Below are 15,495 nucleotides of genomic sequence, written 5' to 3' on the forward strand. Positions count from 1 at the left end.
AAGAGGAGAGAGGGCTGTATTGATTTTGGAAAATTAGAAAGTACTTTTATTGACCTCACTCTCCCCATAACAGCAAAGGCCCATATTTTCAATACCAATATTCAATAGGTATTGCTGTATGGCAGCAAGAAATTAAATACTACTCACTTGAAGAACTAAATGTGAGGATCACACAGAAGGCAATGGCAAAGCTTGTGGTAGATGTGAATAACAGCTACCATTTATAGTGTAGTATATATATTTAAAGTTTGCAAAGCTCTTCATACACATTATCAAAAACTGATTGTCCCAACAACCCTGGGAGATAGATGCTGTTATTATTTCTGTTTTGAAAACAATGAGGTAATTGATGCTGAGAGAGGTTAAGGGACTTACCCAGAATCAGACAGTGTCTGAGGTGGGATTTGAACTCAGAGCTGCCTGATTCAAGGCCCCAGCCTCTGCCCGCTCTGCCAGTGATCTGGCTAAGACAAGCTATAACAAATTTCCCCAGAGAAACTTCAAAGAATGGGATAATAAAAATATTTCAAAGTATCATATGACAAAAAGAACAGATGAGCTGGTCATATGGCAAACTAAGGAATGTCAGGTGGCTCCACTGGAACCCTCTTGATGTGTCACTGGCACATTTGGGTAGACCCCCTGTGGAGTACTTTGGGGAGAACACAAACAAGAGTTCCATGCAAAGGGGAGGCATGGATGGGTTGATCTGCGTTGTTGGAGGAAACTCCCAAATCAATGAGATCAGTTTGAATAAATAATCATAAATTATAATACATACATAAATAAAAATATAAAAAAATAAAAATTGAAATATAAAAATAAAAAAAAATTTAAAATGCTTCAATTTAGATTAATTTTTATACCAATTTCTTGCTGATTATAAGTGCTTTGATCCTGAAGAAATTTCATAAAAATGCATGTCACTGTTTTTAAGTAAACTCTACATGCAATGCTATAAACAATTACAAACCTGCTCTTCCTGGTGTTTTATTTCTTAGGAAGTGATCTTTGTGAATGTGACCACATAATCAAATATATGTGACCACACAATCAATTTTCTGAAATAGCTTCACATTTTCTGCCCGATACAATCAATAATAGTCAGCTTTACACCTTCTGGACACTTTTGACTAGATTCTGAGAATTATCATCTATTCTTTATCTTCAAGTTTAGGTTATGGTCTACCAATGATGGAAATATAATCACAAACTTTCATGCAAAACTAATTTCATTTTCCTATGTGTAAGTTTAATCCATCTTCCTTTCCAAAGTTTTGCTATGCATTTGACAAACTGAGGCATAAAAGTACCCTATAGTTGCTAAATAGTCTGATTATAGTTTTTTATATGTAAATCTGGTGACTTTCAAAAGATATTGGGGGCAGCTAAGTGGCATAGTGGATAGTGTACCAGACCCAGAGTCAGGAAGACTCATCTTTCTGAGTTCAAATCTGGCCTCAGACACTATCTGTGTGACCCTGGACAAGACACTTAACCTTGTTTGTCTCAGTTTCTCATCTGTAAAATGAGCTGGAGAAGGAAATGGCAAACCACTCCAGGATTTCTGCCAAGAAAACCCGAAGTAGGGTCATAAAGAGTCAGACATGACTGAACAATAACAAAAGATAATATATTCAATGTTAAATAATACTCACATAGACAGGATGGAGGTCAACTCCATACATTTCCAGGGATTTGGCAATTCCCAAGTATTTTATTTCTGCCTCAGAAGGTACTAGACCCCTATATTTTGCAAAGAAATAAATTTATGTTAATGACAGTTACTACACTGCTGAAGAAACTAAAACATTCTAATTCTGTTATGTGAAAAGATAATAAATTTTCATGTCTTAGATTATGTGGTATCATTAGTTCTCTTGAACTATGTTTAATAGAACAGAACTTTTAAATCTTTCAGTTATTTTTCTTTACCATGTTGCTGTTACTATATAGTTTGTTCCCCTGATTTTGCTCACATCTCAAAACTTCATTAATTCATATATATCTTACCAGTTTTCTGTGATGGTCCCTTTCACAATTTATTATCATACAATAATATTCCATTACATTCATATACCAAAATTTGGTTAGCATTTCTGCAATTTATGGGCATTCTACTTGCTTCCAGTTCTTTGTTACAAACAAAAAGAGGTACTATCAATATTTTTGTATTTATGGATAATTTTTCATTTTTTAAAAATCTCTTTGGAGTATCAATGCAGGAGTGATATCATTGGGGCAAAGGGTATGTACTTTTAAAGTTTAGTGACTGTTTAAAGCTTAGTTCAAAATTGCTTTTCAGAAAGGCTGGACCAATTCATAGCTTTGCCAAGAGTACAGCAGTATATTTGTCTTCTAGCAGCCCTGCCAACAACTGTCATTTTCCTTTCCATCATCTTTGTCAATATAATAGTTGTGAGATGGAATCTCAGAGTTGATTTAAATTTTATTTCTCTCATTGTTGGTGATTTGGATTTTTAGCTGATAGCTCAGGTTTTTTTCCTTTGAGAACTGCCTGTTATGTCTATTGGAGGCAATTATAAAACAAGCACTCTCTTAATTTAGGCTTGATGTTGGAATGAAATGAGTTATTTCCAAGTATTTGAACAATTAAAAGGAAGTTTACTTTGCCCTAACCCAGCAAAATTATGCAGCAAGAACACTAGTGGCACTCATCTTCCTCATCTCCCTGCCTCACTGACTTTGTCAGCTTTACATGGAAAAGTGTTTGGTCATCAGGGCAGGATGTGAAGGACATAGTAACTGGCATGACATGGTCATCAGATAGCTATGAAGTAGGAGGAGCAGATTCCATGTGTCTGGGACTTTTTATGTCCTAAGATAAGCAAGGGAAGCTGGGGCCAATCAGATCGCAGCAGTAGCTTTTTCTTCTTTCAAGGAATCCAGATTAAAGTGATATTTATCTGTGGCCTGGTCCTCTCACCTTTTCTTCCAGGTTTGTATAACTTTCTTTTTGAAAACACTGATTACATGTAAGTCTCGCTTTTGTCCCCTTCCTCTCCTTTTTATTCCTAGTGTATTCCTTTTTCTTTCCCTTTTCTTTTTTAAGATCACTAAAATACAATAAAACTGCTCCTGAGTACTATCTCATTTACTTTATAACTCTTGAAGACATTAGGATTGTGAGGGGACACTTAACTCTTTTCCTCTGAAATTATCCTCAATTTTTCCTTTCTATATCTTGTTTGCATATAGCTGATTACTTGCTGGTTCTCCCATTAGAGAGCAGGGGCTATTTTTCACCTTTCTTTGTATCCCCAGTACTTAGCATGGTGCCTGGTATATAACAGGTGCTTAATAAACTCTAGTTGACTTGACCCAGGAAGTCTAGTCATCTATCATCAGTTTGAAGTTTATTATAAATTGGATTCTAGGAAGCTTTGAATCCTAATGAAGCTTTCCTCTCCCTTCAAGAAACAAGAATGTTTCTTGAATGTTTACCTGATTGGATTCTACTTTGAAATAAACTTTATAATCTTGCTTTACTCCAAAGTTTTTTGAAACTTAATTTTATCTCTAACTCCAAACCAGGACTCATCACTCAACAAGAACTCACTCAACACCTATTATGTGCAGGCACTGTGCTAGGTTCTGGGTTCACAGATATAAAACCAAGAGTTTCTGCCCTCAGAAGGTTGAAGTGAATGGTAGTAACATCCTATGAAGTTACAGTCTGAGTAAAATGACAAAAAAAACCTCTAATAAAATCCTTATGAGGATTTCTCCTCCTTAAGAAAACAATAATGAGAGAACTGATTAGAACTCTGATCTTTAGTTTAATGTAAATCTTTCATTGGAAGTAGGGAAAACAGCACTCAATAATATATATCCCCAAAAAGTATTAGGTCTTTCTTTTCTGACCAAAGGGTAACTTCATCATATTGCTATATTAAATCTTATAACATCATAACTCTCTATGCATATATGAGCTCAAAATTATTCATGTATTTTGTTCCCTTATTTAATTGAGAATTGGTGCATCATAGCCCATAAAGAACTAGCTTTGGAGTCAGGAAAGCCTGGGTTCAAGTCCCATCCTTGACACAAACTGGCAGTGTGACCCTGTGCAAGTCACCTAAGGTTTCAGTGCCACAGGCAACCATCTAAAACTAGTTGTAGAGCAGGTATATATTGGTACTTGGTAGATGAAGTTTCCTCACTGGGCCTTCTGTAAACCAATTGAATCATAGGCACAAGTAAAAAAAAATGAAAAAACCCAACTTATATTTTAATTAGCCAAAACTCCAAACTTGGTCTTTCTATTCTTTTTAGTATATTTCCCAGCTTCCTGTGCAAGGGTTGTTACTCTGGGATCTGTGAACTTAAAATCCGATAAGAGTTTCAATACAATTCATTTCCTTTATGTCTTATTTTATGTTTTAAAAATATTATTATAAGAAGGCATCCATAGGCTTCACCAGATTGACATAGGGTCAAGAAAGTTACCCCTCCCATAAAGGAAAATACATTGTGTGGCTTCTTATGAATCATATCCCTGACACTAGTGGATGTAGAAGGTCTATAAAGTAATTCTGTAGGATAGTACTCAAAAGAATCAAAGTATACCTCTGGCAGATATGAAATGCTTATAGAAAACATAAATAGTTAAGGCTTTTTACTTTCCTCTGTGATGATTTATTTTTTTATACTTGTGTGAATAATCAAAAATTTTGTCTTCCATAAAAAAGTAACTTTTTACGTGGTCATATCTGGAAAGCTTAAGAAGCATTAAATTCCAGCATGGTAATCTCATGATTAAATCATTTTTTTCTTCTGTATAAATGCAGAAAGGAAAATGGGAATAAGCTGTATCTTATATTTGTTCTTTATCATCATGTGGTAAAAATTAATGGCTGGTAAATGGAAAATTTATATGGTAAGGAATATTGACAAACAACAAAAAGAATTATTTTCAAATGCACCAACTCTCTTCCTTCTAAAATATATGAATAAGCTTTCTTTGAACATTTTTCCAGGGAAAAGCTAAAATGATGGACTCTGTGATCAAGGTAGAAGACCCTAGTACATGCTGTTATAGTAGCTTTTCCGGATTGCAGTTTAATATCTTGCTCTTACTTCTCACAAAAAGTAAAGGATTTGATTCTTTAAGAAAACATTTTATTAACAAATTAATTCTATAACCAATTTTACTTTGATATTAGTGAAGCTAAACTTAGAAGGGAATAGTGCCTAAAAAGAATGTTTTAGTATATGTAGTTCCTCACTGATAAACAAAGTTAACCTGTATAGAGGATTTAACTAAAACAAGTGTAACTGAATTATAACTTCAATACTGCAAACATTTTGTCAGAATTTCTATCAATGGACAGCATGGATAACTTCAAAGTGCCTGTTCTGCTGATGTACATCCTTAGAGAATATGGAAATCATAGGCTTTGTTGCTACTTCCTAAATATAAAGTACACTTACTTGTGGAAGATCATAAAACATTGGATAGCAAACATTTATACCAAGAAAAGAAGCAAAAAGGAATCCGAGGTAAGGAATATCAGGAGTTTAAAATAAGGATGAGTAATTTGTCATGATACTGGTACACACACACACTAAGGTTTCCTGTTCTATAAACTGTTTGTATGATTTGCACCTTATTTCTTACATTAGAGTTTTGTGTATTCGTTCTATGGCATCTTCAAGTTCTTCCTTTTGATCTGGAACAAATCGGTACTCAGACACATATCCTGGAGTGTGTTTATATGGGTCATAATCTCCAAGTTCAGCTACAAATAGAGAAAAAAAATGTCATTTTCCACTTCTACCTCCTATTTGGAAATATACACAAAAAGTTCTTTGTCAGGCTGTTTGGATATTTTTTTCAAATGCTTTATTATGTTTTTAAATTCATATGAAAATGACTAAAAAATTTCAAGTAACAAACATCTGGGAGTAGGTGTCACATGTAGTATAACTAAATTCCTGATTTAATAAACATGGGATAAAAGCTTGCTTTCCCAAGGTTTGCATTTATAATGTAACTTTTACTGAAGTTATTTTAGCACACAGTACAGAAATAGTTATCAACTGAAATTTAGAGACAATATATAAGAAAAAGTTTTTGAAAATCTTGCACAGCATATTCTGACTATAAACATCATCACATGGGACATGTATGACCTTGACTCACTAATATCATCCTGAATGACAATTCTCTAAGGTTAAAAACAGTGCAACTTAGAAATCCATGGAGATGAATAAAGAGGAAAATTGAAAATAAGAACCTTAGTCATTTAACTCTTGGTGCGGTGGAATTAGCACTGACTCCAGAAATCAGAGTCTACAAGTACATAATCTCATCTCTGATCCATACTTCTGGTGTGACCTTCAACAAGTCTTTTCTGAACTTCAGTTTACCCATTTGTAAAATGGAGATTGTACTAGATAGCCTCAGAGGGCCTTATCAGTTTTAAATTTATGAGCCTTTAATTCTGTGACTTCCTCCTGATTCCTATTTAATAATAATTTTCACTTTACTCTCCTTTTCCAATCTCAATTCATTCTTGCTCCACTCTCACTCTAGATGAGTCAGTCACATATACACACTGAAAACTGTTGAAAATGTTGTGGAATATCATGAATAAAGACTATGTTCATTATTCTTCCAAGATAACAGTAAGACTAACACAAGTTAGAGAAACAGGTAAATATGTATACAATATGTATACAATGAATGACAGATTTCCAGAGATTTACATAGTTATTGAGTACAGATATATTTGATCATAGTGAAAGTCAACTAAAAATTCATTATTAATCAATGAATTTACAAACAGAGCTATTTTTGAGATATATTACCCAAAGTTCACTATCAAATTTTCAGTATTTACACATATTCTTTTAGGAACTTTATAAGTAAATGTAGTCCCTCCTCTATCATTTATTTATTTATAATTAATTTATTACCACATTTCAATCAACAGCTGTACTTCCCCCACTAGATTAAAACTTCATTTATTTAAACCAATTGGGTGAAGACCAATCAGAATTAATGAATAGTTTAAAGTACACACTAACATCATTTTCCAGATTCTCTGCAAACACATAAAAAACATGCAATGAAGAAAACAGCCAAAGACCTGAAGATTACATACAATGAAATATGACCAGCTCACCAGTTACAAGGAAAAGAAGCTAGCAAATATAAAGCAGAGGAGGAGCCTAAAGAGAAGGAGAAAATCAATAAGAAAGAAAAATGGAAAGCAGAAAGAATGGGGAAGGAGTAGTAGAGTAGTAGTAGCAGCAAAAAATAAAAAAAAAAGTCAAAAAACTAGGACAGAAATTGGAGGTCACAATGGTATAGAAGGCAGCAGACAATAGCAAGAACAAACTGAGGAAGAGAGCTAGCTACAAAGAAGGAAGAGAAGAAATATTAGAACGCATGGAAATGTTCAATGTTTGTGATCATAACTCCAAGCCATTAATGATTAAACATGTTTAATATATGTGATTTCAGGAAGCAGGAAGATCTGAGTCGCACTGATGCATTATTGTTGGCCTGAGAATGGGTCCAACCATTTTGGAAAGCAATCTGGAATTATACATGAAGAACCTTGCCTTGCCCTGCTATGCCCACCCTGCTCTGCCTTGCCTTTTCTTTTCTCTTCTTTTCCAATGCAATTTGGAGTGGGAGGTAGAGAAAATAAATTTTTCTGTTGATTTTTGAGAGAAGTAGGGGAGGAGGTGCTACAGATGTGGAATGCCGCATGTACTTTCAGATTAGGCATTAGTGTTAGGAATGGGAATAATCTGTAAATGATTGAAATGTAAAAAGAAAACATCAATAAAACTAAAAATGATCACAAACATTGAACATTTCCATGCGTTTAAAGTGTTTAGTTTCATTTAGATAATTCATTTTCAGAGAACTTCTCATTCTCAACAATATGAACTCCTTTCTTTGGCTTTCAGAGTCTTTCACAATCTGGCTCCTGCTCCTGTCCTTCATGCTCTTTACATAAAAAAGTAACAATAGCTAATATTTCTATAATACTATGTGCCATACACTGTACTAAGCACTTAATAATTATTTCATTTGATACACACAACAACCCTGGGAGGTAGAAGCTATAATATCCCCATTTTACACATAAGTAAAATGAGGCAAATAGAGGTTAAGTGACTCTGTCCATGGTCACACAGATTGTAAGTGTCTGAGACCAGATTTCAACTCAGATATTCCTGACTCCAGGCACGACTTTCTAATCCACTCTTCCATCTAACTGCCCCTTCTACATTACAACTAAACTGTTTTGCTTTTGTTCCCAGAACACAATATTCTACTTTTTATCTCAGTATCTTTGCCCAAGTTGTCCCCTATGCTTGAAACAATCTCCTTCTTTACCTCAGCATCTTAGCTTTCCTAACTTTCTTAAAAACTTAATTCACATGGCACCTCCCATATATATATAGCAAATCTATTCAGATTCCCCTAGTGGTTAATGTCATGACCTTGAAAGTACTGTGTATCAAATACATGTATTTGTATAAGTGTATATGTGGAATACATTTACATATATACTAGACAGATATAGATATAACATTTACTTTTCTGTGTACATGTTGTTTCCCCCCAAAAGAATAAGGTTCCTGAGGGCACAGATTGTTTTGTTCTTAATTTGTATCCCTAATACCTAGCACAGTACCAGGCATATAGTAGGTGTTTTAAAATGTGAGATACATGAATGAAGCCTAATAAATAAAATTATATAAAATAAAATAAGATATTTATTATATTTTAGAAGGAATTTACTTTTTGTGTTTCAGTAAAAATAATTTAGATTAACTATAAAACTCTAACTCTAATGAACTAATAGTCATTTTCAATTAGCAGCATCAATTTTATATAAAAGGTCTCAGGTGAGGTTTATAAAATGCCAATGGTATCATAAGCAGTGGGAAAGACAAAGGAGAAAAACATGCTAAATAATACTAAGAAAAGTGCTAGAAATGAAACTAAAACTTTCTTCGGATTTGAAAACTAAAGGAATTAGATAAAGAAATTAACAAACATATCATGAAATGAAAAAAAATTAAAACTTAAAACAACTCTGAGAGACTACTTCATTTCCATGAAACAAGAAAAGATGTACCATAACACTAACTAGTGGGCACCTACATTGGAGAGCGTATGCTCCCAGCTGAGCAGCAATGTTGATTGGACAGGGCAGTCGCCCTTGTAGCACATCTTGCTTCACCTGCAAAAAAAATTGATATCTAAAAAAAAGAAATGAAAGAGAAAATCAACAAAGATGCATACATTTATGGCTTCAGACATTCATAGTCATGGTAATATTAAACAAGCTTTACTTACATAAAATTAGTATGAATAATGAATCCTGTAAATTGGTTGCATGTATTCAAATTTGTGCTACTTGAAGTTATAACTATGTAAAAAATGGTAATTTCCCCCAGCCCAATAGAAATATGAAGTTTGAATTCAAATAATGTGACCTCTTCAGGAGATTCATTATTCATTATAACTGGCACCAAGGTATAGTGGTAAAGCAAAGAGATTTAACCATGTCTTACATACAAGTATATCAATAAGAAGGATCAAATTATGCAGACTCGATCTGAGTCGCATTGATGCATTATTGTTGGCCTGAGAATGGGTCCAACCATTTTGGAAAGCAATCTGGAATTATACATGAAGAACCTTGCCTTGCTCTGCTATGCCCACCCTGCTCTGCCTTGCCTTTTCTTTTCTCTTCTTTTCCAATGCAATTTGGAGTGGGAGGTAGAGAAAATAAATTTTTCTGTTGATTTTTGAGAGAAGTAGGGGAGGAGGTGCTACAGATGTGGAATGCCGCATGTACTTTCAGATTAGGCATTAGTGTTAGGAATGGGAATAATCTGTAAATGATTGAAACGTAAAAAGAAAATATCAATAAAACTAAAAAAAAAACCTCAGTCTCCAAATTTTACAAGAGCATAGAAAGAAATCATTACTCACATATATAAATTAATTCTGACATCTAAGAATAATCTTAAGAAGTAGCCTGGTACGGTGGATAGAGAGCTGTCCAGAGCCAGGAAGACCTAGGATTAAATCCTACCTTTGACATATTCTAGCTATGTGACCCTAGGCAAGTTGCTTAATCCCTCAGCTCCCTCCTAAATTGCAGAGACAGTGAGGATATACATTCATAGAAGGAGTTTCCATATGTGTGTATTACCTATTTCAATGAAATCACATGTCCAGTCCTTATCCCTCTTCCCATTGTTAGTAAGAAGGAATTAACTTAAAAACACAACTTTCCAGGCAGGTACAATTAACATATTTACCCAGCTGAATTTCTACTTGGAAGACTGTGAGATGAGACAATCTAGAGACTAATAATACTTGGAGAGTGGTGATAGACAGGTATGAGAGCACTGAGTCGAGACACTGATGACCATGACCAGCTGCTTAAGGTTGATGCTAAAACAGGCATGCCAGGGTTTATCCTTCAGTTGCAGAGATACTGATCATCTGGCTGTGGCTGAATACTTTGGTGTGGGGACAACTAAAAGGAGACCTTGGAAAGGTAGGAGAGAAGGAGCTAGAGATCTCAGTTCTCCAGGACATAGCTATCCTGGTCCCACTGGAGCCTGTGCCAACAATATGAATAGGGAGGAAACTAGATGCACTCCCATAAGAGCATCACACCACTCTCTGACCCCACAGAAAAGGTTATCAGCCTGTGTTGATCAAGGGAATCTTCTCATCTACAGACTGGGAGCCAGGTGGAACAGGCCCTAGCACCCTGAATCACTGAGCTGTGGCAGTTACCAGACTTCTCAACCCACAAACACCAAAGACAACAGAGAAGGTTAGTGGGAAAAGCTGCGGGGAACAGAGTTTGCAGTAAGGCCACTGCCTGCGAGGAAGTGGGGGTGGTGCAGCTACAGAACTGCAGCTGCAGTTGCTTCTGGCCCTAGGCCCACCTGGTGGGAGGAATTAAGTGGCAGATCAGAGCAGGAGTGCAGAGCCTGCTTAAGATTTGCATCGGGTCCGGGTTGGTGGTTCTTGGGGAAGGAGGAGTGCTGGTATGGCAGAGATAGCTATATGGAAATAGCTCTGAAACCAATGGCGCATCCCCTCAAGCTTGGAACAAAGTACTCTTTACTCTACAAGCAGTCATACCCCACTGAAAAACTCAAGGGTCAAGTAAGTTGGCTGGGAACATGGCAAGGCAGTGAAAACACACTCAGATTCAGTCTCAGACTTTGGAATCTTTCTTTGGTGACAAAGAAGACCAAAACATATAGCCAGAAGAAGTCAACAAAATCAAAGAGCCTACATCAAAAGCCTTCAAGAAAAACATGAACTGGTCTCAGACCATGGAAGAGCTCAAAAAGGAGTTGGAAAAGCAAGTTAGAGAAGTAGAGGAAAAATTGGCATGAGAAATGAGAAGGATGTGAGAAAACCATGAAAAACAAGTCAATGACTTGCTAAAGGAGACCCAAAAAAATACTGAAAAAAAATATTGAAGAAAACAACACCTTAAAAAATAAAACTCAAATGGCAAAAGAGCTCCAAAAAGCCAATGAGGAGAAGAATGCCTTGAAAGGCAGAATTAGCCAAATGGAAAAGGAGGTCCAAAAGACCACTGAAGAAAACACTACCTTAAAAATTAGATTGGAGCAAGTGGAAGCTAGTGACTTTATGAGAAATCAAGATATTATAAAACAGAACCAAAGGAATGAAAAAATGGAAGACAATGTGAAATATCTCATTGGAAAAACCACTGACCTGGAAAATAGATCCAGGAGAGATAATTTAAAAATTATTGGACTACCTGAAAGCCATGATCGAAAAAAAGAGCCTAGATATCATCTTTCAAGAAATTATCAAGGAGAATTGCCCTGATATTCTAGAGCCAGAGGGTAAAATAGAAATTGAAAGAATCCACAGATCACCTCCTCAAAAAGATCCCAAAAAGAAAACTCCTAGGAATATTGTTGCCAAATTCCAGAGCTCCCAGGTCAAGGAAAAATACTGAAAGCAGCCAGAAAGAAACAAGTTGAGTATTGTGGAAAAACAATCAGGATAACACAGGATCTAGCAGCTTCCACATTAAGGGAACGAAGGGCTTGGAATACGATATTCTGGAGGTCAATGGAGCTAGGATTAAAACCAAGAATCACCTACCCAGCAAAACTGAGTATCTTGCTCCAAGGCAAAATATGGATTTTCAATAAAATAGAGGACCTTCAAGCTTTCTCGGTGAAAAGACCAGAGCTGAATAGAAAATTTGACTTTCAAACACAAGAATCAAGAGAAGCATGAAAAGGTAAACAAGAAAGAGAAATCATAAGGGACTTACTAAAGTTGAACTGTTTTGTTTTTATTCCTGCTTGGAAAGATGATGTGTATGATTCATGAGACCTCAGTATCATAGTAGCTGAAAGGAATATGCATATATATATATATATATATATATATATATATGTGTGTGTATATATATGTGTGTGTATATATATATATATATATATATACACAAATGTGTGTCTATGTATGTATATATGTAGGTATATATATAGACAGAGGGCACAGGGTGAGTTGAATATAAAGGGATGATATCTAAAAAAATAAAATCAAATTAAGGGATAAGAGAGGAATATGTTGAGAGAGGGAGAAAGGGAGAGACAGAATGGGGTAAATTATCTCACATAAAAGGTGCAAGAAAAAGCGGTTCTGTAGGAAGGGAAGAGGGGGCAGGTGGGGGGGAATGAGCAAATCTTGCTCTCATCGGATTTGACCTGAGGAGGGTATACCATACACACTCAGTTGGGTATCTTACCCCACAGGAAAGAAGGAGGAAGAAGATAAAAAAGGGGAGATGATAGAAGGGAAGGCAGACAGGGAGAGGAGGTAATCAAAAACAAACACTTTTGAAAAGGGACAAGGTCAAGGGAGAAAATTCAATAAAGGGGGATAGGTTAGGAAGGAGCAAAACATAGTTAATCTTTCACAAGATGAATATTGTGGAAGGGTTTTACGTAATGATATGCATGTGGCCTATGTTGAATTGCTTGCCTTGTTAGGGAGGATGGGTGGGGAGGGAAGAGGGGAGAGAATTTGGAACTCAAAGTTTTAAAAACAGATGTTCAAAAACAACAAAAAAAAAGTTTTTGCACGCAACTAGGAAATAAGATACACAGACAGTGGGGTATAGAAATTTATCTTGCCCTACAAGAGAAGAAGGGAAAGGGGGATGGGATGGGAGTGGGGTGACAGAAGGGAGGGCTGACTGGGGAACGGGGCAACCAGAATATACACCATCTTGGAGTAGGCGGGAGGGTAGAAATGGGGAGAAATAATTCAAAGTGTTGTGAAAATCAGTGCTGAAAACTAAATATATTAAATAAATTAAATAAAATAAAATTTAAAAAAAGAATCATACCGAGCTGGAAGGACACATTAGTAACAGAAAATTGTAAGAAAGATTTAAAGGAAAAATATAATTTTATGAACATGTGATGATTCCACGTGATGGAAAGTTTTAAGGAGAAAGGAGAATGGAACTGTCTGCTATCTTGGATTATTCACTACGTGGGAGACTAAACAATAGATTTGGTTGTTTGTAGAGAGTAACTTGGGCTCTGTAGTATTTGGGATCCCTGAAGGCTTTTTCTTATATGGGTATTTCTCTATATGTTTCTTCCCCATGTCAGCCCTTGGCAAGATGACCAAGGGAGTCACATTCTATTGGTTTCTCCTCTACTTAGGGGTCTTGTGTGCTATAGTGATGCCTGGCACCTCCTTTGTCACTGGGATTCTGCATTTTGGTAAAGGCAAGTCTACACTGGTAAGATCTTCATAATTAACCTTCAGATTATCCAGAATCTGTTTGAAACTTTGCCCATTAACCTCAGTAGTAGAGGTAACAGTACATCCAACCTCATAGGACACCAACAAAGCATATCTCTGCTAAATTCTGTGTAGGGTAGATATATCACTGTTACCAAGACTCCGTTATCAGAGCAGAATCCCAAATCTAGGTTTACTGGGGAGGAAGACACAAAATTCCAATGGTTAAAGGACATTCCAAGGTAGGATCAATATCCTTGTGAATAGATCAGGATAATATCTTTAGTAGAGTGGTGAGAAGCCCATGGAGGATAGGCCCTTAAATCCAGGCTGTTATCCTGGGCACAGAAGACTACCATTCAGTACCATGACTGAAGTCACCAGGAAAATTGGTAGTAATTATCTGAGCACTAATAATGAGGAAAATGGCAGAGCCAGTCAGAGCTACAATGACTAGTAGCAAAAGCAATGTTATCTGGGACATTTGAGGATGAAGGACAGTTTCAGGTTAACAGTTAATAATTAGGATGAACATCACTTTGAGGATGTTTAGGCTGTTTATAGTGACATTAAGACCAAGGTAAGTACTTGAGAAGGACACAATATATTGTTTGTTGGTCCCTAGAAGAAATTCTCTAATGTAAATTTGTCACTGCTTCTTCTATTTTACCTTTAGTGGTGGGGAGTCTGGGCTCCACTCTTAGAGTCAAACAGGCAAGGATGGAAGCATGCATATTCCCCTTTATCTTGTGTCTGGTAGTACCACTCAGTATATCTTCTAATGGTTTGTAGGGGGAGAGGGGCATTTTCTAGTAAGAGCTAAGTGTCCTGTCATAAGGCTATTTGGAAACAGCTTAGGCTACAGCTTTGATAAGACAATTTGTAGGAGGATTTCCATCACCTTAAGGGCATATTTTGAGAGCCTCTGTTATAATAGTTCTCCCAACACACAATAGTAACCATCTTTCCTGCCCTAACCACTCTAAAAGAACAGAGACAAATGGTATACAGTCTTTAGGAGCAAGTGAAAAAATTTCAGACTTTGACTATTAGGGTAATTATTTTTGTAAGAGTAATCTATTCATACTATAGTGGGTAGTAGCTCCAGCAACAACCCCACTGCTGCATAAGCCTGCTGCATTATCACTATTTGTAAAGGTCCAATGAAGCAGACACTGGCTTTGGCACAGTGTATGGCATACTGGATTTGAAGTCAAGAAGACCTGATTATGAATACCACCACTGATGGTCTCTATCTATGTGACCATGGGACAAGTCACACAATCTCAGGTTCATTCCTTGTTTGCAAAAGAGAGATTCCAACAATTACAGCACCCAATTCACAGGGTTACTGTAATGGTCGGATAAGACAATGTACATAAAATGTTTTGCAAAGTTGAAGGTACTTTATAAAGTCAGGTATAATTATCGACTCTTACCTTAAAAGACAATCTCCTTTAACAACCAGAGAGGAAATAACAAAGAATCACCAGAAAGCACTCTACACAATTATGTCAATGATATAGAATTCAAAGAAAATTGACTACTAGCTACCAAAAAAAGATCTGAATTACCAAAACAAAAAAATAACATCTTAATTCAAGCTCAGAAAAACAAAATTAAGCAAGTCACAAATGAGTTGTCAAAGAAAACATACCTGG

At 35.9% G+C, this 15,495-nt stretch overlaps 1 protein-coding gene across 1 annotated transcript in view; it reads right to left on the minus strand.

The window, feature by feature from the left end:
- The window catches only part of EPB41L4A (erythrocyte membrane protein band 4.1 like 4A), a 194,507-nt gene that overhangs the window by 85,256 nt on the left and 93,756 nt on the right, over positions 1-15,495 (minus strand). The window contains exons 5-7 of the mRNA XM_036740959.1: positions 9,155-9,252; positions 5,642-5,762; positions 1,659-1,746 (exon numbers count right to left, since the gene is read on the minus strand). Coding sequence (XP_036596854.1) covers positions 1,659-1,746; positions 5,642-5,762; positions 9,155-9,252 — 307 coding nt within the window. The remainder of the gene's footprint in view (positions 1-1,658; positions 1,747-5,641; positions 5,763-9,154; positions 9,253-15,495) is intronic.

The sequence above is a fragment of the Trichosurus vulpecula genome, chromosome 1, assembly GCF_011100635.1.
Source record: "Trichosurus vulpecula isolate mTriVul1 chromosome 1, mTriVul1.pri, whole genome shotgun sequence".
NCBI classification, from domain to species: domain Eukaryota; kingdom Metazoa; phylum Chordata; class Mammalia; order Diprotodontia; family Phalangeridae; genus Trichosurus; species Trichosurus vulpecula.